Source organism: Salmo salar, chromosome 17, assembly GCF_965601325.2.
Source record: "Salmo salar chromosome 17, fSalSal1, whole genome shotgun sequence".
Lineage (NCBI taxonomy): Eukaryota > Metazoa > Chordata > Actinopteri > Salmoniformes > Salmonidae > Salmo > Salmo salar.
This window is the reverse complement of record NC_138307.1, coordinates 10,282,202-10,303,956: the sequence shown is the minus strand read 5'-3', so window position 1 is coordinate 10,303,956 and position 21,755 is coordinate 10,282,202. Positions and strand designations below refer to the sequence as shown.

The window sequence follows — 21,755 nt, the reverse complement described above, 5'->3', positions numbered from 1 at the left end:
GCCCTCCATTTCCTGTAGTTCACGATCAGCTCCTTTGTCTTACTGACATTGAAGGAGAGGTTATGGTCCTGGCACCACACTGCCAGGTCTCTGACCTCCTCCCTGTAGGCTGTCTCATCGTCATCAGTGATCAGGCCTACCACGGTCCGTTGTGTCATCGGCTAACTTAATGAAGATGTTTGAGTCGTGCGTGGCCACGCAGTTCTGGGTGAACAGGGAGTGCAGGAGACTCAGCAGGCACGCCTGATGGGCCCGTGTTGAGGATCAGCTTGGCGTTTGTGTTGTTGCCTACCCTCACCACCTGGGGGCGGCCCATCAGAAAGTCCAGGGTCCAGTTGCAGAGGGAGGTGTTTAATCACAGGGTCCTTAGCTTAGTGATGAGCTGGGAGTGCACTATGGTGTTGAACACTGAGCTGTAGTCAATGAATAGCATCCTCACGTCGGTATTCCTTTTGGCCAGGTGAGAAAGAGCAGTGTGGAGTGCAATAGAGATTGCTTTAACTGTGGATCCATGACATACAGGTATTCATTTGGAATCATTCCTTTATCAATTATTTTATTTGCCAGAAAGGCCTGTCATTAATTAAATAAAACAAGAAGCCAAACTTTAAAGTACATAAAGACTGTTTTAAATGAAAATGTCCTTGGATGAATTGGCCAGTGTAAATGCAAGACAATGGGCACAGCATCAGTGGTGTGGTAACTATACAATAGCACTTAGCAACTACAGTAATTATATATTTTACAGTGAAATGTATTATATGACATATATCAGTCAATGTATGTTGGTACTGTAATCTAATATTTCCTGCATCAACCTTAGTGCCTCATAACAAATATAGCACTATTTATTCTCTGGTGTAGAGGGTGAATTAGCTTTGCCCACATTATTCAGGTGGTTGAGTCGCGCCATCACCTTGGCACCAAGTCTATTGGTCTGAGACTTCAGAAACATCTCCAGCTGCTGCTCTCTTGATTCCCTGTAGAAGTTATGAGTAAAAGTTATACAAATATGAATAATCATACCTATTGTACTTGTACTTGAAATCTTCCATTACATAAAAAAGAGATATGTCTTAGATTAGAAAGAAAGAGTGTGAAAGAGAGAGAGAGAGAGAGAGAAATAAATGTGTGTGTGTGTGTGTGTGTGTGTGTGTGTGTGTGTGTGTGTGTGTGTTAGTAGTTGATGCTGACACCAGATGCTGAGTGGAAGGGATAGGAACAGTGTTGTGTTCACCTGGAGATGTTTGCTGTACTGAGAGGCATCATCTGGGGAGTTTTACAGGGACTCAGGGAACTAGTGGAGGAGAAGCACAATGAGCTGTTGTTATCTCCGCCTTTATCTTACCTTTATCTAACATCCTCTTTTACAATCCCAACCTGGCCACAAGGGAACAGTAGTACAGCAACAGCATTCTAATTCTGTGTCTCTTGACTATCTCTGCGTCCTGCTGATGTAACGTCATTACTTTAGCCAAATAAAAAGAGATCATTTGAATATATGATTTTTGACAAATCGAATTACAAACAATTAGCGTGCCACACTGTCAATAGATGTACAGAGATAATGACAAACCAAACATGAAGGAAGAAACAGGAAATGGAGTGCGTGACAAAAATGCTAATTCAAGTTATTGATTGATGACAATTGGCAAGGACTCAAGGGAAGACACAATAATTGAGTTGTAGGCTAATTGAAATGCCAGTATTCCTCATAGGGATTAGAGGTTAATTTAGTGGAAACACAGATGCATGATGCTCCTAGTTCTGCAGTGTGTGTGTGTGTGAACAGTATACCTGTTGTCATCTTTAAAGCTGTCGTCTTTCAGCTGTCTGGGTGTGGAAGGTACATTCTCTGGCAGGGGAAACTCAGCTCGGATAATCTCAGGTGTGAGAAATACTCCCGTGCTTTCAGATCTGGTAAAACACATCAGTCACACAAACCCTCTGAAATGGATTCCTGTTACTTTCAGTCCGTCTGTCTGTCGGCGTGTGTTAGTGCTTACTGTCCATCCAGTAGCTCCACTGTCATATCTTCTGGAAGGCCATTCAGAGCTGTGGGCGCCATGGAGGGCAGAATGTCACTGTTGAAGGGGTCAGACCTGGTGGAACACACGGTCAGGTGATAGAGACTCGGAGACCATTAAAGGACTGGTACACAGAGTTGAGTCATTGAGTCAGTCAATTATCTCAACTTTATGTATACAGGTAACACAATTTCAGCCCATGTTGTACAGCTGAGTATAAACATACAGGCTAACATTCTGTTGATGTTTGCAATATCTTCACGTCAGATGACGAGGCAGCCCTATGGTTTGTTGTAGAGGACTACCTTAACTGTATAGGCAACATTTCACTTGGACTTGTTTGGACACTACTTCAACAAAGCAGAGGATAGAGCGCTGGCTCTTAGTAACCCTGGTGTTGGAATGAATTCCAGAAAGGAGTCTGCACCATGATCATAGATCTTCCACAAGGGAACAGAGTACCGGTCCCCCCTCACCCTGTAAATATTAAGTAAATCACTGTGTTTCCATTCATAAGTCTGTCTGTGAGACTTGCACTGGTCTGGATCTGTAGTTAATTTGCTACAGTTTAGGATTAGCCATTCAAATGATCTGGAGGCAGAGATGAAGCCAGCAAGAACATCATTGGAAGAAGTGGACACACACAAACACACTGAGCCAGCTGGAGGAAGTTAGTGGATGACCTTAACTCAGCAAAAAAAGAAATGTCCCTTTTTACAGATCTTCATTGTAAAGGGTTTAAACACTGTTTCCTATGCTTGTTCAATGACCCATATACAATTAATGAACATGCACCTGTGGAACGATCGTTAAGACACGAACAGCTTACAGACGGTAGGCAATTAAGGTCACAGTTATGAAAACTTAGGACGCTAAAGAGGCCTTTCTACTGACTCTGAAAAACACCAAAAGAAAGATGCCCAGGGTCCCTGCTCATCTGCGTGAACGTGCCTTAGGCATGCTGCAAGGAGGCATGAGGACTGCAGATGTGGCCAGGGCAATAAATTGCAATGTCTGTACTGTGAGAAGCCTAAGACAGCACTACAGGGAGAGGACAGACAGCTGATCGTCCTCGCAGTGGCAAACCACAATCGGTACATCCGAACATCACACCTGTGGGAAATGTACAGGATGGCAACAACAACAGCCCGAGTTACACTAGGAATGCACAATCCCTCCATCAGTGCACAGACTGTCTGCAATAGGCTGAGAGAGGCTGGACTGAGGGCTTGTAGGCCTGCTGTAAGGCAGATCCTCACCAGACATCACTGGCAACAACGTTCCTATGGGCACAAACCCACCGTCGCTGGACCAGACAGGACTGGCAAAAAGTGCTCTTCACTGACGAGTCGCGGTTTTGTCTCACCAGGGGTGATGGTTGGATTTGCATTTATCGTCAAAGGAATGAGCGTTACACCGAGGCCGGTACTCTGGAGTGGGATCGATTTGGAGGTGGAGGGTCTGTCATGGTCTGGGGCGGTGTGTCACAGCATCATCGGACTGAGCTTGTTGTAATTGCAGGCAATCTCAACGCTGTGCATTATAGGGAAGACATCCTCCTCCCTCATGTGGTACCCTTCCTGCAGGCTCATCCTGACATGACCCTCCAGCATGACAATGTCACCAGCCATACTGCTCGTTCTGTGCATGATTTCCTGCAAGACAGGAATGTCAGTGTTCTGCCATGGCCAGCGAAGAGCCCGGATCTCAATCCCATTGAGCATGTCTGGGACCTGTTGAATCGGAGGGTGAGGGCTAGGGCCATTCACCCCAGAAATGTCAGGGAACTTGCAGGTGCCTTGGTGGAAGAGTGCGGTAACATCTCACAGAAAGAACTGGCAAATCTGGTGCAGTCCATGAGGAGGAGATGCACTGCAGTACTTAAAACCTCTTACATCTAGACGTTTCGCTAGCGGAACACCTGCTCCAATATCCAATGATAGGCGTGGCGCGAATTACAAATTCCTCAAAAATCCAAAAACTTCCATTTTTCAAACATATGACTATTTTACACCATTTTAAAGACAAGACTCTCCTTTATCTAACCACACTGTCCGATTTCAAAAAGGCTTTACAGCGAAAGCAAAACATTAGATTATGTCAGCAGAGTACCCAGCCAGTAATAATCAGACACCCATTTTTCAAGCTAGCATATAATGTCACAAAAAACAAAACCACAGCTAAATGCAGCACTAACCTTTGATGATCTTCATCAGATGACACTCCTAGGACATTATGTTATACAATACATGCATGTTTTGTTCAATCAAGTTCATATTTATATCAAAAACCAGCTTTTTACATTAGCATGTGACGTTCAGAACTAGCATTCCCACCGAACACTTCCGGTGAATTTACTAAATTACTCACGATAAACGTTCACAAAAAACAGAATTATTTTAAGAATTATAGATACAGAACTCCTTTATGCAATCGCGGTGTCCGAAACGCCCGGCGCGTTTCGTGACATAAAATGTCAAAATATTCCATTACCGTACTTCGAAGCATGTCAAACGCTGTTTAAAATCAATTTTTATGCGATTTTTCTCGTAAAAAAGCGATAATATTCCGTCCGGGAAACCCTGTTTTCGTTCAAAGACGAAAAAATTAAAACATGGAGTCGTCTCATGCACGCGCCCCCAGTCTCATTGTTCTCAGATCGACCACTATCCAAATGCGCTACTGTTTTTCAGCCATGGCCTGCAAAGTCATCATTCAACGTTCTGGCGCCTTCTGAGAGCCTATGGGAGCGTTAGAAAATGTCACGTTACAGCAGAGATCCCCTGTTTTGGATAGAGATGATCAAGAAGGCGAAGAAATAGTCAGAGAGGGCGCTTCCTGTTTGGAATCTTCTCAGGTTTTGGCCTGCCAAATGAGTTCTGTTATACTCACAGACACCATTCAAACAGTTTTAGGAACTTTGGAGTGTTTTCTATCCAAAGCTAATAATTATATGCATATTCCAGTTTCTGGGCAGGAGTAATAATCAGATTAAATCGGGTATGTTTTTTATCCAGCCGTGAAAATACTGCCCCCTATCCATAACAAGTTAATGCAGCTGGTGGCCGTTACTTTTGATTTTGACCCCCCTTTGTTCAGGGACACATTATTCCATTTCTGTTAGTCACATGTCTGTGGAACTTGTTCAGTTTATGTCTCAGTTGTTGAATCTTGTTATTTTCATACAAATATTTACACATGTCAAGTTTGCTTAAAATAAACACAGTTGACAGTGAGAGGACGTTTCTTTTTTTGCTGAGTTTATAACCTACAGTGTACTTCCTAAGGAGCAAAAGCGTTTTCCATGTTTGTCAAGTCAAATGCTCTGAGGAAGGGTAAGAGGTTTTTTAAGTGCTATGTTGCTACAAGAACTTACTGGTTGCGTGCGGCGCCTTCATTGAAGTTATCTGCAATCAATGGTCAATCTGAATACAATAGCAAAACAATCCTAACTAACTATCTCCCCCAGAAGGCTGCTGAGGGGAGAACGGCTCATAATAATGGCAGGAACGGAGCAAATGAAATGGCATCAAACGCCTGGAAACCATTTGTTTGATGTATTTGATACCATTCCACTTACTCTGCTCCAGTCATTACCACGAGCCCGTTCTCCCCAATTAAGGTGCCACCAACCTCCTGTGCTATCTACCTAACCGTAGCATCCCAGTACCATGACACCTCGGCTGTGAGCTGGTCAAACAAGATGATCAAACAAGATAAGCTAATAAGAAAAGTGTTCAGTTGTGTGTGAAGAACAACAGCCTGTACTGTGTACTGTTTGCTCAAGAACACAGAGTATAGATGAGTTAGTACATCATGCTCCGTTAAGTCACTTTAGCGGTCGCTCTACACAGCTGTATGTGTGGTGTGAATGGTAGACAGCCCTGTAAAGCTGTGTTACTGGATCCTTACATGCGCGGGGCCCAGCTACTGGTGAGTGTGGGAGTGTTGGACAGAGCGGCCAGGGCAGCCGATGGGAACTTCTTCCAGGTCATCACACCTCGGATCACATCCTGCAATTTGATCAGGATAAAGAACACAGTGTAATTGTCGTAAAAACGGCTTTGGCTTTAGTTTCAATCACTACAAATGTCCATATTGTGGGAACATTCAAGGTATTCTATTCTATTAATTTTTATTATATTTAAATTATATGAAAATGCAATGCTAGTACACAAAAATGTATGATTTTTTTTATTAATAACTCCTGTTGATATGAAAGAGACTTACCGTTCGGTCCAAAAATTTCTTCTGAGTGCTGGGGGTGTGCATTCCAAACACAGAGGGCTTTGGGATGGTGTACCGGGGCAGTGGACACAGGTGGAACTCCAGGTCACACTCTAGGTAGAGGGGGTCTGCTTTGAAGGCATGGAGACCGGGGGCTGGGTTCTACAGAGCAGAACAAAGTCCAACATGGAACATGAACAGTGTAAAATGATTCACAATTATCGATATTCTCAGGCCCAGTGAATGATTCCACTATTGAGAAGAGGAACAGCTGTTGTGGGAATCATCAGGACAGAGATTCCAACAAAACATTTCCAACACTATGCATAATAGTAACACCAATCATTACCACTACATCTACTGTATACAGCCTTATAATGGACAGCCTGGAGATATTTACTAGAGACATGACATAGATGTGGTCCATACTGTAGATATGTAAAATAGAAGACCTTTATATATATATATATATATATATTAAGCAGTGGAGGCTGGTGGGAGGAGCTATAGGAGAACTGGTTTGTTGTAATGGCTGGAATGGAATAAAATAATTGGAACGGACTCAAACATGTGGTTTCCATATGTTTGATGTGTTTCATACCATTCCATATACAGTGGGGGGGGGGGGGGGGGGGGAGTATTTGATCCCCTGCTGATTTTGTACGTTTGCCCACTGACAAAGAAATGATCAGTCTATAATTTTAATGGTAGGTTTATTTGAACAGTGAGAGACAGAATAACAACAAAAATATCCAGAAAAACACATGTCAAAAATGTTATAAATTGATTTGCATTTTAATGAGGGAAATAAGTATTTGACCCCCTCTCAATCAGAAAGATTTCTGGCTCCCAGGTGTCTTTTATATGGGTAACGAGCTGAGATTAGGAGCACACTCTTAAAGGGAGTGCTCCTAACTACAGCTTGTTACCTGTATAAAAGACACCTGTCCACAGAAGCAATCAATCAGATTCCAAACTCTCCACCATGGCCAAGACCAAAGAGCTCTCCAAGGATGCCAGGGACAAGATTGTAGACCTACACAAGGCTGGAATGGGCTACAAGACCATCGCCAAGCAGCTTGGTGAGAAGGTGACAACATTTGGTGCGATTATTCGCAAATGGAAGAAACACAAAAGAACTGTCAATATCCCTCGGCCTGGGGCTCCATGCAAGATCTCACCTCGTGGAGTTGCAATGATCATGAGAACGGTGAGGAATCAGCCCAGAACTACACGTGAGGATCTTGTCAATGATCTCAAGGCAGCTGGGACCATAGTCACCAAGAAAACAATTGGTAACACACTATGCCGTGAAGGACTGAAATCCTGCAGCGCCCGCAAGGTCCCCCTGCTCAAAAGTACATATACATGCCCATCTGAAGTTTGCCAATGAACATCTGAATGATTCAGAGGACAACTGGTGAAAGTGTTGTGGTCAGATGAGACCAAAATGGAGCTATTTGGCATCAACTCAACTCGCCGTGTTTGGAGGAGGAGGAATGCTGCCTATGACCCCAAGAACACCATCTCCACCGTCAAACATGGAGGTGGAAACATTAGGTTTTGGGGGTGTTTTTCTGCTAAGGGGACAGGACAACTTCACCGCATCAAAGGGACGATGGACGGGGCCATGTACCGTCAAATCTTGGGTGAAAACCTCCTTCCCTCAGCCAGGGCATTGAAAATGGGTCGTGGATGGGTATTCCAGCATGACAATGACCCAAAACACACGGCCAAGGCAACAAAGGAGTGGCTCAAGAAGAAGCACATTAAGGTCCTGGAGTGGCCTAGCCAGTCTCCAGACCTTAATCCCATACAAAATCTGTGGAGGGAGCTGAAGGTTCGAGTTGCCAAACGTCAGCCTCAAAACCTTAATGACTTGGAGAAGATCTGCAAAGAGTGGGACAAAATCCCTCCTGAGATGTGTACAAATCCCTCCTGAAATGTGTGCCAACTACAAGAAACGTCTGACCTCTGTGATTGCCAACAAGGGTTTTGCCACCAAGTACTAAGTCATGTTTTGCAGAGGGGTCAAATACTTATTTCCCTCATTAAAATGCAAATCATTTTATAACATTTTTGACATGCGTTTTTCTGGATTTGTTGTTGTTGTTATTCTGTCTCTCACTGTTCAAATAAACCTACCATTAAAACTGATCATTTCTTTGTAAGTGGGCAAACGTACAAAATCAGCAGGGGATCAAATACTTTTTCCCCCCACTGTATTCCATTCCAGGCATTACAATGAGCCTGTCCTCCTATAGTGCCTCCCACCAGCCTCCACTGATATACTGTAAATAAATAAATAAATAAATGTGTTCTATCATATTCGGTGATATTGCCTTACAAAGATTCTGAGGGGGTGTGCGTAGGGAGGCTTCAGCAGGGCGGTGGGGGCCGTGAAGCTCAGACTGGGACACACGTCCTCCTGCTCCACATCCTCCTCGCCCTCTGGCTTGGCCACTGCACACCCCGAGGGAGAACCGATCACTCTGGGCAACAATTCATCCTGAAAGACAGGGACACAACCATACAAGCAACCAGTGCATTAGGAAACCAAACGAAAGACTGAACCAGGAGAGACGACCTGAACTTGTTCAATACCAAACACACATTTTTGTTTTCCGTTACAAAATGTTTTCCTACAGTGTTTCCTAATGAATATGACCCAGCAGAGAATTACAAAAAAGGATGTATCAGTCTTGCATAACAGCCATGCTGGCAAGAGCAGAGATATACTATCAAAATCATATCAATGAGATGGGGCCAATCAGTTAGAAGCTCTAGTTATGCAATTGCAAAAATCCTACTTGATCAATCCTAAAAATCAGATCTGACAGTTGTAGGATGTTTCTATAATAAGTAATGTTGTGGTAAAGAGTTTGTTATGGAGAGCTGCCCATAAATGACTAAGTGCTTGTATGATGGGAGCTAAGTGGGGAACATGAGCTCTGGAGAAGGGTGGTCAATGTTCGTCCTGTCACAGTCTTGTCAACCATGGGAAACTATAGGAACATTTAAAAAAAGAATGGTTTGATTACATAAACAATGAGGTTATTGCTGTATCAGTTTGAGCAAATACAAACACGCTATTGGATGTCAGAGAAGCAGAGTAGATCCTAGTCTCTGACAGTGACACCATTAAGTAATCAATCAAACCATTCAGAATTCTCAGGGTTATTGCTGTTCTATTACATTGTTTATGTTATATCACTTGTATATCATCTCATAAAAGGCTTAAAAGATTGACTTTGATTTATTTGCTTTTGTATAAATGGATCTGTGTATTACACACCACCTATGTAAGTGTCCCACAGTGTTGCTGGTGAGTTGTCTCTTGGCTCACCTGTGCCCCAGTCAATAGCTTCCTGGGCTGGGTTGGGGGAATGTAGCTAGCTGCAGCCTCAAAGGCCGAAACAGGCTGGTACCCCATTAACTTGTAGTGCTGGGGAACCTTGAAAAACAACACAAGTAATGGGACAGAAGTGAGCATGTTACTGTACAATTTCCAAGCAGAATCCCTGTCATCATCAGCAGTGACAGAAAGGCAAAAATAGCTAGTTGTTAGTGCTACAATGTACAAGCAACATCAATGATTCTTTATTCAGGCAAAGACCTCTCATGTAAACGTACCTTCAGATTGAAGAATGGAGTGTGTCGTTTGACCAGGACCTCAATAGGCCTAACAGGGACGGCACCCAATGCATTGGGAGCCTGGGCATACAGTACAAGGCCAACACTACGTTATGGTCATTTTCACTAAATCATTTCAATGAATACAAGTTACTGGGCAAATCAAATCAGTGTTCCTTCTTTGCAAGTAGTCCACGCAAGAATAAGATTGCTTTTTATCAAAGTACACTGCACTTACCAGTTCATCAGACTGGTTAGGAAGAGAGAAGATAGGGAATGTGAACGGAATCACGTTGTCTGGTGATATCGTCGGGCGATGAAAGGTCTCCTCCTCAACTGAAAACAGAAAAATGCATGCATCTTGCTTGCTTCCAACACCACAATGACTTGGGGGTAAAATAACTTTAAGCTAGATTTTTATTTTGGCACAACAAATGTGTGGGCTGCATCGTTCAGATATGTATTTTCATCATATGCCCGTGTCAAATAGAGAACACGCCCTTTGGGGTCTCAACAGTGCAATACCTCTTACTCCTTTGGAAAGGCGCTTCAAGCTTTGAGTCAGCTGCCTCAACGAGACAAGTCTGTTGTTCATACGACATTGAATCACCACCTGAAACACATGGTGCACTCACTTAGAAGTCGTGCTGTTTCGAAAGGTTACGCATGTTTATAAGTAAACCCTCTTCGCGCTGTATGAAATCTGTTACAGCACATCTTTCTTGCTCAAATAGAGAATGATATCAATACAAAAAAATTAAAAATATTTTCAAGTATGCACTGGGAGAAGTACGATATTAAAGAGAACCAGGACTTGGACATTGTCAGCTTTCCAACTGCCTGTGAGGTATTGTATAACATACTGGTTTTACAGTTTGGCATTTGGTTGAATCTATTCAAATGTACGCTACATCATTAAATATAACTGACCTTAGGAATTCCCATCCCAGACATACTACAGGGAATGTCAATTCTTAGCTTCTTACTACTTTCATTAGACTGGACTGTGCCCCACTACAGAACTACTACTACACCATCTTATGACATGGCTTAAGATCGTTATCATAGAGAGTATGCACACTGTCTCACAGAGTTTTGGCTTGTGGTTTGTGAGTGAAAAACCATTGTGTTGAGTGGGCTGGGATGAGGCACTCTATGCCTACAGGGCCTAACCTAAGGCCAATAGAGTGAAAGAGAGAGGGCTAAGTACTGTACCTTGCGGGCTGCCTGCTGGAAGAGCCTCAGAGCTCTCTGCCTGATCGCCAGATGACTGCTGGAGTACATGCGAAAGGAAGGCGTGCCCACCGGTGCCTGGAAGGTACAAACAGAACAGACGTTTTGATTGTGAAAAAGAAAATGGATACAAGCAGCTCTCATACCTGGGGGGAAAAAGCTATATGCATTCCATTTGATGCCATTTTAAAGGCAAACAGGTCCATTTTGACTTCGACATGCTTACCTGGCCTGTATTACGCAGGACTCGTCTGGTAGAGAGCTTAGATTGGCCACTAGCAAAGTCCCTCTCCTTCCTCACCTCTCCTTTTCTAACCTAGAATTAAGACGGACGTTCAATTAAGACGGGGGTTCGTTATGTTTAGAATACGAGCAAGTGTGACTAACAGGGATCAATCCCGGGAGAATGCATTAGCCCACTAAGCCAAAGCCTAGACATTTGCTCTGGGAGCCAATGCAACTCTTCAAGTCTCAGGTAAGGTTATTGATCATCACACTAGAAAGGTCACTAAACTACCTCTGTTACACAAACGTATGAAACACAGATCAGCAGAAGGCATAGGGAAGAGGTGTAAAGGCTATTTTGGTTTCTGGCCTGAGCTCCAGATTCCAGAGAAAACACATGAAAGGAGTTTATCCAATCCTCCCAAGTGGATTGGTTGGCCTCTCTAAAAACAATGGTGGCCTGTAAAGAACACACTAAATACAGCCAATAAACAGAGAGAGGGGGGAGGAAGTGCTGTTAAGTGTCCTGAGAGAGATCTGTCATCTGTTCCCCTTTAGAAGAAACAGCAATAGCAGCAGCTCTCTCTGACATTACAGCGTCATGTTGTATATCTAAGGAAAAGTTACTACTTATACATTTACTGGCTGTTCTCAATAAAACTCAAATATAGTTTGTGTCCACATACTTTTGGTAATGTTGTGTATATAAAACATAGTAACAATATGGTATGCAAACCAGAGAAAAACTGGTTGCCCAGATAGCTGCACAAGTGATGAGAAAACATAGCCAGAGCAGAGGAAAACATGAAACATGTTGGATATACAACATATAGCAACAGTGTTTTATGATTATTATGACTATCATGATAAGTTACAAATCTTACCATATATTGATAATCTGCAACATCTCTCTCCTCCAAAACCTGCATTTTGGTCTGTGTCGAGACAGGGTCCTTCCCAAGGTGAACTTGCCTTAATCAAAAATACATTTATCTACAGTACAGTTTGAGTGACCTATGACATTTAGTACATAATCATAGATATGGTCATCTGAAGTGCATTCGGAAAGTATTCAGACCCCTTGACTTTTTCCACATTTTGTTACGTTACAGCCTTATTCTAAAATTGATTAATGCATTTTCCCTCATCAATCTACACACAATACATGATAATGACAAATCGAAAACAGGTTTTTAGAAAAGTTTGCAAATTTATGATTAAAAAATACCGTATTTACATAAGTATTCAGACCCTTTGCTATGAGACTCGAAATTGAGCTCAGGTGCATCCTGTTTCCATTGATCATCCTTGATATGTTTCTTGATTGGACTGGAGTCCACCTGTGGCAAATTCAATTGATTGGACATGATTTGGAAAGGCACACACCTGTCTATATAAGGCCCCACAGTTGACAGTGCATGTCAGAGCAAAAACCAAGCTATGAGGTCGAAGGAATTGTCTGTAAAGCTCCGAGACAGGATTGTGTCGAGCCACAGATCTGGAGAAGGGTACCAAAAAATGTCTGCAGCATTGAAGGTCCCCAAGAACACAGTGGCCTCCATCATTCTTAAATTGAAGAAGTTGGAACCACCAAGACTCTTCCTAGAGCTGGCTTCCCGGCCAAACTGAGCAATCGTGGAAGAAGGGTCTTGGTCAGGGAGGTGACCAAGAACCCGATTGTCAATCTGAAAGAGCTCCAGAATTCCTCTGTGGAGATGGGAGAACCTTCCAGAAGGACAACCATCTCCTGCAGCACTCCACCAATCAGGCCTTTATGATAAAGTGGCCAGACTGAAGCCACTCCTCAGTAGAAGGCACATGACAGCCCACTTGGAGTTTGCCAAAAGGCACCTACAGGACTTAGACCATGAGAAACAACATTCTCTGGTCTGATGAAACTAAGATTGAACTCTTCGGCCTGAATACCAAGCGTCACGTCTGGAAGAAATCTGGCACCATCCCTACGTTGGGACATAGTGGTGGCAGCATCATGCTGTAGGGATGTTTTACAATATTGCGCTGATGCGTGTAATGATGGTGACAGGTGTGCGTAATGATGGGCCATCTGGCGTCCTCGATCGCCAGAGAGGGGGAGTGAGAGCAGGTGTGACAGTACACCCCCCCCCCCCCCCCCCCCCCCCAGCGGCGCCACCCGGCGAGCCGGCTGAGGCATGACGTGGGATGGGAGCCTGCCGAGCTAACCAAGGCATGGAAACCTCTCGAGCCAGCTAAGGCGTGGAAGCCCGACAAGCCAACTGAGCCACCCCAGGCTCCTTCAGCAGCGGCACCCGGACCTGACGTCACCAACAAAAACAAAACTCCCTGATGCTTCAAATTTTGGTGTCAGCCTTCTGTGAGGTCAGACGCTTGGAGATGGGAAGCATGTACAGGGAGTGAACATTTAATTAATAAACAGACATGAAACAAGACAAGACAGCGTCTGGACATTAAAAACATAACATTAATGCTGACACGGGGAACAAACTGAAGAACAGACAGATATAGAGGGGCAATCAACAAAGTGAAGGAGTCCAGGTGAGTCCAATATTGCGTTGATGCGCGTAATGATGGTGACAGGTGTGCGTAATGATGGGCCACCTGACGCCCTCGAGCGCCAGACAGGGGGAGCACGCATAACAGAACCTCTCCAAATACAGGTGTGCCAAGCTTGTAGCATCATACCCGAGAAAAATCGAGGCTGTAATCATTGCCAAAGTACTGAATACTTATGTAAATGTGATATTTTTAATACATTTGCACAAAAAAAATCAAACCTGTTTTTGCTTTGTCATTATGGGGTATTGTGTGTAGATTGATTAAGAAAAAAAACAATTTAATCAATTTTAGAATAAGGCTGTAATGTAACAAAATGTGGAAAAAGTCAAGGGGTTTGAATACTTTCCGAATGCACTGTTTATGATCATTAACGTGAATAAATGATGGTTCCTCACCATCTGAGATGATTGGCTCTCTCCTCCTGGATGTCCTGTCGAACCCTGGTCTCAAAGAACGCCTCCTTCATCTGTCTTGTCTGGAGGCCCAGCTTAGGTTGGGACATCATGGCTGAATTGTAAAAATATATATATATATATCTGTAACATAGTAACAGCAAATACAGTCTGCAGCAGACCCAAATGGCAATGAATTAAGCATTCCAAAATTTGAATAATCTGAGAGCTTTCAGTCATACTAGCAAACAAGCCATCCAACAAACCGGGTTTCTCCCCTCTATAGGTTAAGTGAATATTGAATGACACTCCCTTATCTCTTAGAGAAAATATAATGTATGTTGATCACTGGTGTGAAAGTTGATTACTGGTGTAAAACTTGTCCAGGTACCTTCCCTCAGGTCTTTAGAGCTCAGTTTATCAGTCTGTTGTATCAGTATCTTGACCACTCCAGCTGGGGCGGACACATCAACTGCAGTCTTCAGGCTCAGCTTCATATCACTCTCTCTTTTCTCCCTTACAGTCTATTGAAATCATACAATACCAATCACACACCAGATATGTACATATTCATATGATTACCTCATTATCTACATCGTAGCATAGTCTGCTAAATGAACTGGAGCGAGTTTCTCAAAAGACCTGGAGCTACCAGCTGGGTTGTCAAGATAAATAAGGTGTGGTGTCAGCTAGAATGCTTTCTGGAAACGCACCCTTGGTACAGCTGGAGTTAAATGCATGTGGTACCTTTGACTTTTCAGGTGTCCGCATTGACCTCTGCTTGGTTTTGGTCAGAGGCTGTATCAAGGAGACAGGTGGAGGCCCTTGACTGTCAACAAACAAAACTTCTCTTGCGTGTCCCATGTCTTTCTCCTGTTGACTGGGTCAGAAACAACACCAATAAATGTATGTAGCACGTTTCCTGCAGTATAATGACCAAATTGCCCTCTAGTGGCCTCATCTGTGGAATGTTATTTAATAATTTCATAATTAATCAACATTATTTTTAAAAACCTGTTGAAAATCCGGTGTTTCTATGTCAAACGGTTGTGTTATATTTCAGTCTTCTGTGATGTATATAAACTGTAATATTGGGATGCAAACTCAAAATGTAATACATTTCAACTTTATATCTGACATGGTACAGGTGTCTTCTTTTATTAAGCCCATAACCACATGTGTGAGGTGTAAACTTTTGTTTCACAGTAGATTTGTTTAAGACTACCAAGAAACACTCTGTGTGACTCTGATTTAGCCCACTGCAGTAAAAGGTCAATAATAGTTTGTTTCCATCAGTCTAGGCCTAGGGCCCAAACCTAATGCTAATGGTGTAAAAGAGAGAGGGCTAAGTACTGTACCTTGGGGACTTCCTGCTGGAAGACCTCCAGAGCTCAACATAGCCATAGTTGACTAATAACTTACCAGGCTTTATATGCCATTAATAACTTAATTGTGTACTTAGCTAATAATTGGACTTTGATACTGTACTTGGGGCTGTTGGCATTATAAGAGTAGATATATCCTATCAATATTTGCTGAACAAAATAAACAATACTCTTCCCATGGTATCAGTGTAGATGAAGGGGAGGAGACAGGTTAAAGAAGGATTTTGAAGCTTTGAGACAATTTAGACATGGATTGTGTATGTGTGCCATTCGGAGGATGAATGGGCAAGACAAAAGATGTAAGTGCCTTTGAACGGGGTATGGTAGTAGGTGCCAGGCGCAGTTTGAGGGTGACAAGAACTACAACGATGCTGGGCGCGGTTTGAGGTGCCAGGTGCAGTTTGAGGGTGTCAAGAACTACAACGATGCTGGGTTTTTCAAGCTCAACAGTTTCCCGTGTATATCAAGAATGGTCCACCACCCAACTTAAAATCAAATCAAATTGACACAACTGTGGGAAGCATTGGAGTCAACATGGGCCAGCATCCCTGTGGAACGCTTTCGACACCTTGTAGTCCATGCCACAACGAATTGAGGCTTTCTGAGGATAGAAAAAGGGGGTCCAACTCAATATTAGGAAGGTGTTCCTTCTAAATCTACAATCTGCCGATTCTTCCATTAACTCATTCAAATCTTATCTTCATATCTTTTATTGCGGGTCCAGGGAGAAGTAAACATGGGAATATTTGATCCAAAGCACACACTGAATGGATTGGATACCAATGCATTTTGATATGACTGCAGTTCCCTTGCTTGATAAATCATTAACTTCTCTTAGTCATAACACAGGGGAATAAAACTCATCCACTGTCAGTGATGGAGTACACTCATTTTCTCATGGGAACTGAATCAAAAATGATATTTTATATACAGACTCGAAAACAAGAACAACCTGTTTATCAGTATAAGTGACTGTGCGTGGTTTTGAGTCTGTAGCCCATAAAACAAATAATTTAGCCATGAACAGAAATCAATGGAACAAATGGACATCATCGTAACTAGAATCGTGCAGAAGAACCATATATGCATTTTCAATAAATGCAGATAAACATGATACATCATTATACATTTTTTTTTGGGGGGGGGGGGGGGGATTATTCAAGTATCTATCAACCGGAAAATTCCTAATGTGGTATATACACACTTAGAAACAGAGAAATATTTGATTACAGGTATATGAAAATGGAACAGTTTGCACTTGTATGGTTCTTCTCTGCAAGGGTTCATTTTTTATCTCTCTAAATGTTTGTACAATTTCTATTTTCAAAGTTTGCAGACAGAGAGTTTCAATACAGTACATGTGCAGCACTTGGGTCTCTCTCACAATAGCACTCGCTCTATGAAATGTGCGTAAGCATTGTTTACAGAAGGATATTGTAACCACTTAACAATCACGGTTTCCATTCTTATCAGTAAAGAAATATATTTGGCTCAGTGCATCAATTGATGGAACTCACAATGACAGAAAATAACAAGCAATAACGTAATACAAACCAAGAAAACAGGAACATTGCGGACCATATATCAAATATGCATATAATTGTAACTAGGACCTGGTAAAAATGGCATAATTCAATATAGTGTTTGATGAATTAACCTTTAACATTTAAGAATGGTTCTGGGATACCTGAGTGCCAGGTGGGGCGAGGACGACCCGCTGAGGGTGCAGACGTAGGGTTTGGAGTTGAACTGGGAGATGACCACCTGTAGAGTGACCTGGGACGTGTCGTACTTGAACGGCCTGAATGTGACGGTCACCTCCACCTTCCCATTGGCTGGAATCACTCCTAGAATCAAACACAAACAAAGGATTATACTGGTCTTGACAAACTCAGAATTTTGCATGTTACCAATAATGCATTTTTGAAAGGAAAACAATACGTAAGCCTACCTAAACTCAACACTTGATACCCTCAAACCATGGGAAACATAGAGAGATACTTTTTCAGATCTCTCCACTCAGTCTGAGTACTAGGCTATTTGCATAACCCCGGAAATCCAGCATCACTCATTGTCTGGAAAGCATCACCATCAATGCCAGAGACAACACAGCACAGTTCCCCCCTGACTGCTTTGTGTCAAGGTGGCTCTGTTGTAGACTATGACAGTAATTCAAACACAAGACATGGTGGTGGTGTTAAGGAATCACAAGTCAGGGCTAGGTATTGAGCTAATAATATTACTTGAGTTCATAGAGAGGAGTCTGGGTGTCTGGGAGCCAGCAATTTTTTTTTAACGTGGTTCAAAGCTTAAACTAATCACCTCAAGGAACTAACACAAAAACATAGCCGGAACCTTATTATAAAACCAGAAATTATTCTACCGTCAAACTACTACAAAATAAATTGATACATATCTGGCATTGAGACTTATGGGCTTAATACATTAATTACAGAATATATTCCAACTTCAGATAGAATAATACAGGGGTTATCCTCACTGTCTGTCTGACTGAGCTGTTAGGATGTTGTTGCTATCTTGTTCGATCATCTGTCATCAGAACTCTAACATAATGGTGTTATTACTACTTTATTCAGTGGCCTAATGTAAAGTCTGTTGATTGGAGTTACCTGACAGGGGCTGGACAGAAAAGGCCTTGTGGGGCTGGATGATGTACACCTGGAACTCAAAGTCAATGGGACAGCTGCAGCTCAGAGGGATCACATGGCTGACACTGGAAGGTCAAAGACAGGTCAAAGGTCAAAGATAACAAGCATAGATATCGCACAGTCCCAGAGAGAAAGGACAACAGCCTACATGTTCATTGAGACCTACAATGTAAAGCTAAATCAAATTCAGCATGCCACTCAGTTCAAAAGACAATCATTTTCAACAAGAGATAAAAATGCCCTCCTAAAAAAAATCTTGGAAAGTAGATTGCGTCACAATCGGTAAAATGTAAACAATTATTATATCTCTATGGCCCTACAAATGTTTATATTTTGATATTTGAAGTATTCTCTTTCCAAGCGTATTGTTTTAACTGCAGATTGTTGAATATGCAAGACAAATACTACTGACCCTAGCATATACCCCAGCATGCGGCTTAGAGAACTACGATTAGCTATCTACCTGTGCAAATGGACTCTAATATATTGACTGCTCACCGCATCATTAGTGTCAACAGAGATTATTAAAAACAAAAGTTTGTGATGCGTTACATGACCATAATAACACAATGAGTTTATTCCTCAAACAGGTCTTTGTTGCCACTCATCATGTTTATCTGGCAGGCTAATTCGGAAACTGGTGCACTTAGCAAACACTTAGGCAACAGCTACAGCCTAGTCTGCTATCCCTTACAGAAAAAATACATGAATTTCACATGAACACGTGAAGTGTTCCAAAAACACACGTTTTCATGTGATCTTATGTGAAGTTAATGTAATAACATGTGACAACATTTAGAGCAACATGTGATTACATGAAACTACATATGTGGAAACGTGATCATATGTGAATTGTTCTAAAAACACATGATTTCACAAATTATGTGTTTTTTCTGTAAGGGATATGAGTGGCCATGCAACTCATGTACAATCCCCTTAGAAAGTTGAATTGATGGGTTGAAAGACTATTCAAAAGGCAAGGATGCACAGAGAGACACAAATGTCCACCTCACCTCACCTTTGGCCCAGTGGGACAGCTGGTATGGTGATGTGTGTTGGGATGTGCAAGTCATCGATGATGGGGTAGGCATGGACCGGAACCAGTAAGTTCTCTTCCCCCTGGAGAGAGATTGAGAGAGAATAACAATGCTCCCTGATGCATTCATTTCCTGGAGTTCTAAGCAGGAGGGAACCTTCTAGCAGTACCCTGGTCCCAGATCAGTTTGCCACGGAGTGACAATGACCTTAGAAGTTTGCATGACAGCACAAACAGATCTGGGACCAGACTTACCTTGCAGCAACTATGGAGAGAAATGTTGACAACAAACAACATGTGATGAATAAACTCAGCAAATCCCTATTTAAGTGACAGTTGAATAGATTAGAAGTAGAAGTTGAAGAGATCCCTGTCAGATATGACAGCAAGCGAACTTGCTTAGAAACTAACATAGCACTGGATTCCAACCTTGCAATGAACCCGAATACAGTCGTAGAAGTAGCGCCATTCGTCAGGACAGAAGTGTACTTTCACTGTGTAGGACAGTCCAGGGACAAGACGATGCTGCACAGAATATCAAAAGGGAGGAATTAAGCATCAACACTGACACGCAAACGAATCAAAGATTATAGACGGAGTGCACAACTTGACATCAAATAGTAATAAACAAATACCTTTTTTAAATATTTTGTTTTGAAATGCTTTGTTTGGGTGGGGATAATGTGAATGTTGATCACTTCAGATGATATGTTGATAAATTTCTGAGGAAGATTAAAACAAAGATGAATTACATGACGCCGTGCATAAGAATGTACTGGTAAATGAAGTACATATAACTGCACAATGTAATCTGAAGTCAGTGCTTTGTCTTCTGTTCTCTTGGAACAGTCAACACACTGCTGAAGCTCATCGCTTCACTCACCAAGCTCCTCTGATAATCCTTCCCCAGTTTAAACCCACTGAAGTGAAGTGCTGAGGGTTCTGCTTGGATTGCACTGTTGCTCTTGAGTTTGGTATAGGTTTCTGGAAGGTATAACAGAAACGAGATATATGTATTCACCATCTGCTTAGTCCCATGTGGCTCAATTGGTAGAGCATGGCGCTTGCAATGCCAGGGTTGTGGGTATGATTCCCATGGGGGACCAGTACAAAGAAAATGTATGCACTCACTACTGTAAGTCACTCTGGATAAGAACATCTGCTAAATGACTAAAATGTGAATATAAGAAACCAAAACACCTGAGGAGCTACACACTGTATAATGTAGTCTACGGTAACTCAGACAGCATCATGAGCATGCATATTATAGGACTAGCCCAAGTGCTCTACTACGCTAAACATATTCTTCTTGACTGAATATAGCCTGTTAAATATATGACTGAGATGTATCAAATCGTTGAAGTGTAAGGGTCCTACGGTTCTCTAGTAGGTGATGAGGGACATTGGAGGCACTTCTTTTTCTGTCCTCCACCAGTTGGCACAGTGGAAGAGGGGTTTTCTTCCTTTGACTGCCTGTGAATGTCTCTGATGCAGAGTGTGCCACTTCCATCACTTCTCCATTAAAAACAGGGCTGAAGAAGACAGCAAACAATATCACGATTCATATCACATCAGATACGTAAATGCTTGCATTTCAAAGATGCAATGTTGTCCATATGATAATGAGAAGAAACAAATGACACAAAGCTAGCAAGCCAACTTTTTGCATGTGCAGCTACAGTGGTTGACACTGGAAAATAAGCAAACTACCTATGGACGGGTTAGCAAGAGACAGTGGAAGCTAGCACAGCAGAGAGGAGCAGCTAGCAAAGAGGAACAGCTAGCTAGCTTGTTGTAAAACTTCATGACAACCGTGCGACTTTCAGGAGATATTAGTGTGTAAACTATTTTTTTAGGTTCGATTTGGTAGCTCATAAACAACACAAGTTTGTATTCGTTGCATGATGTCGGTGCTTTTCAAGGTTGAAAACGGCACGTACCTGTTGTTTCAACTACAGAACATCCACCAAACACTATCGTCACCATAGTAATGCCTCGGTGGGAAGCGGTTTGTACTCGCAAAGAGTTTCCAAAACCCAGAGGCGCAATATCGCCAGACCTATGGGAACGCTAGCAAAACAGACAAAGCAGACAAGACCGGGGTTTGAGAAGTCAATGACAGAAGTGAAAAATTATTCTTTAGTAATTAATTGATCTAAAAGCACAACCTAGTGTGAACCAATCTATTAAGTAGTTGATCATTGTATTACTACAACCTCGTGAATGTGAAAACAACTTTATATCGAAGGAGCGCCTTTGATAGGACGGCATGCACATGCGCAATTCAGCGTAAAACGACCATTAGACCCGATGACGTATTTCTGCGCATGAGTTTAAGCGAGCTAACATCGCCATGACTTCGCCTAAAAGCG

At 42.4% G+C, this 21,755-nt stretch overlaps 1 protein-coding gene across 1 annotated transcript; it reads right to left on the bottom strand.

Annotated features, from left to right (window-relative positions):
• Window positions 1–539: 539 nt before the first annotated feature.
• Window positions 540–21,601, bottom strand: cfap221 (cilia and flagella associated protein 221). The gene is made up of 25 exons (XM_045698885.2): window positions 21,324–21,601; window positions 20,761–20,915; window positions 20,267–20,367; window positions 20,019–20,105; window positions 19,813–19,908; window positions 19,366–19,466; window positions 18,309–18,412; window positions 17,366–17,525; window positions 15,041–15,173; window positions 14,685–14,817; window positions 14,297–14,408; window positions 12,230–12,317; window positions 11,347–11,436; window positions 11,103–11,198; window positions 10,413–10,500; window positions 10,126–10,223; window positions 9,888–9,968; window positions 9,601–9,708; window positions 8,602–8,763; window positions 6,258–6,416; window positions 5,940–6,040; window positions 2,007–2,102; window positions 1,798–1,917; window positions 1,238–1,297; window positions 540–980 (listed from the first exon to the last, which is right to left on the bottom strand). The coding sequence occupies exons 2-25, from the start codon at window positions 20,891–20,893 to the stop codon at window positions 845–847; spliced, it is 2,643 nt and encodes an 880-aa protein (XP_045554841.1). The 5' UTR covers window positions 20,894–20,915; window positions 21,324–21,601; the 3' UTR covers window positions 540–844.
• Between the last annotated feature and the right edge of the window lie 154 nt (window positions 21,602–21,755).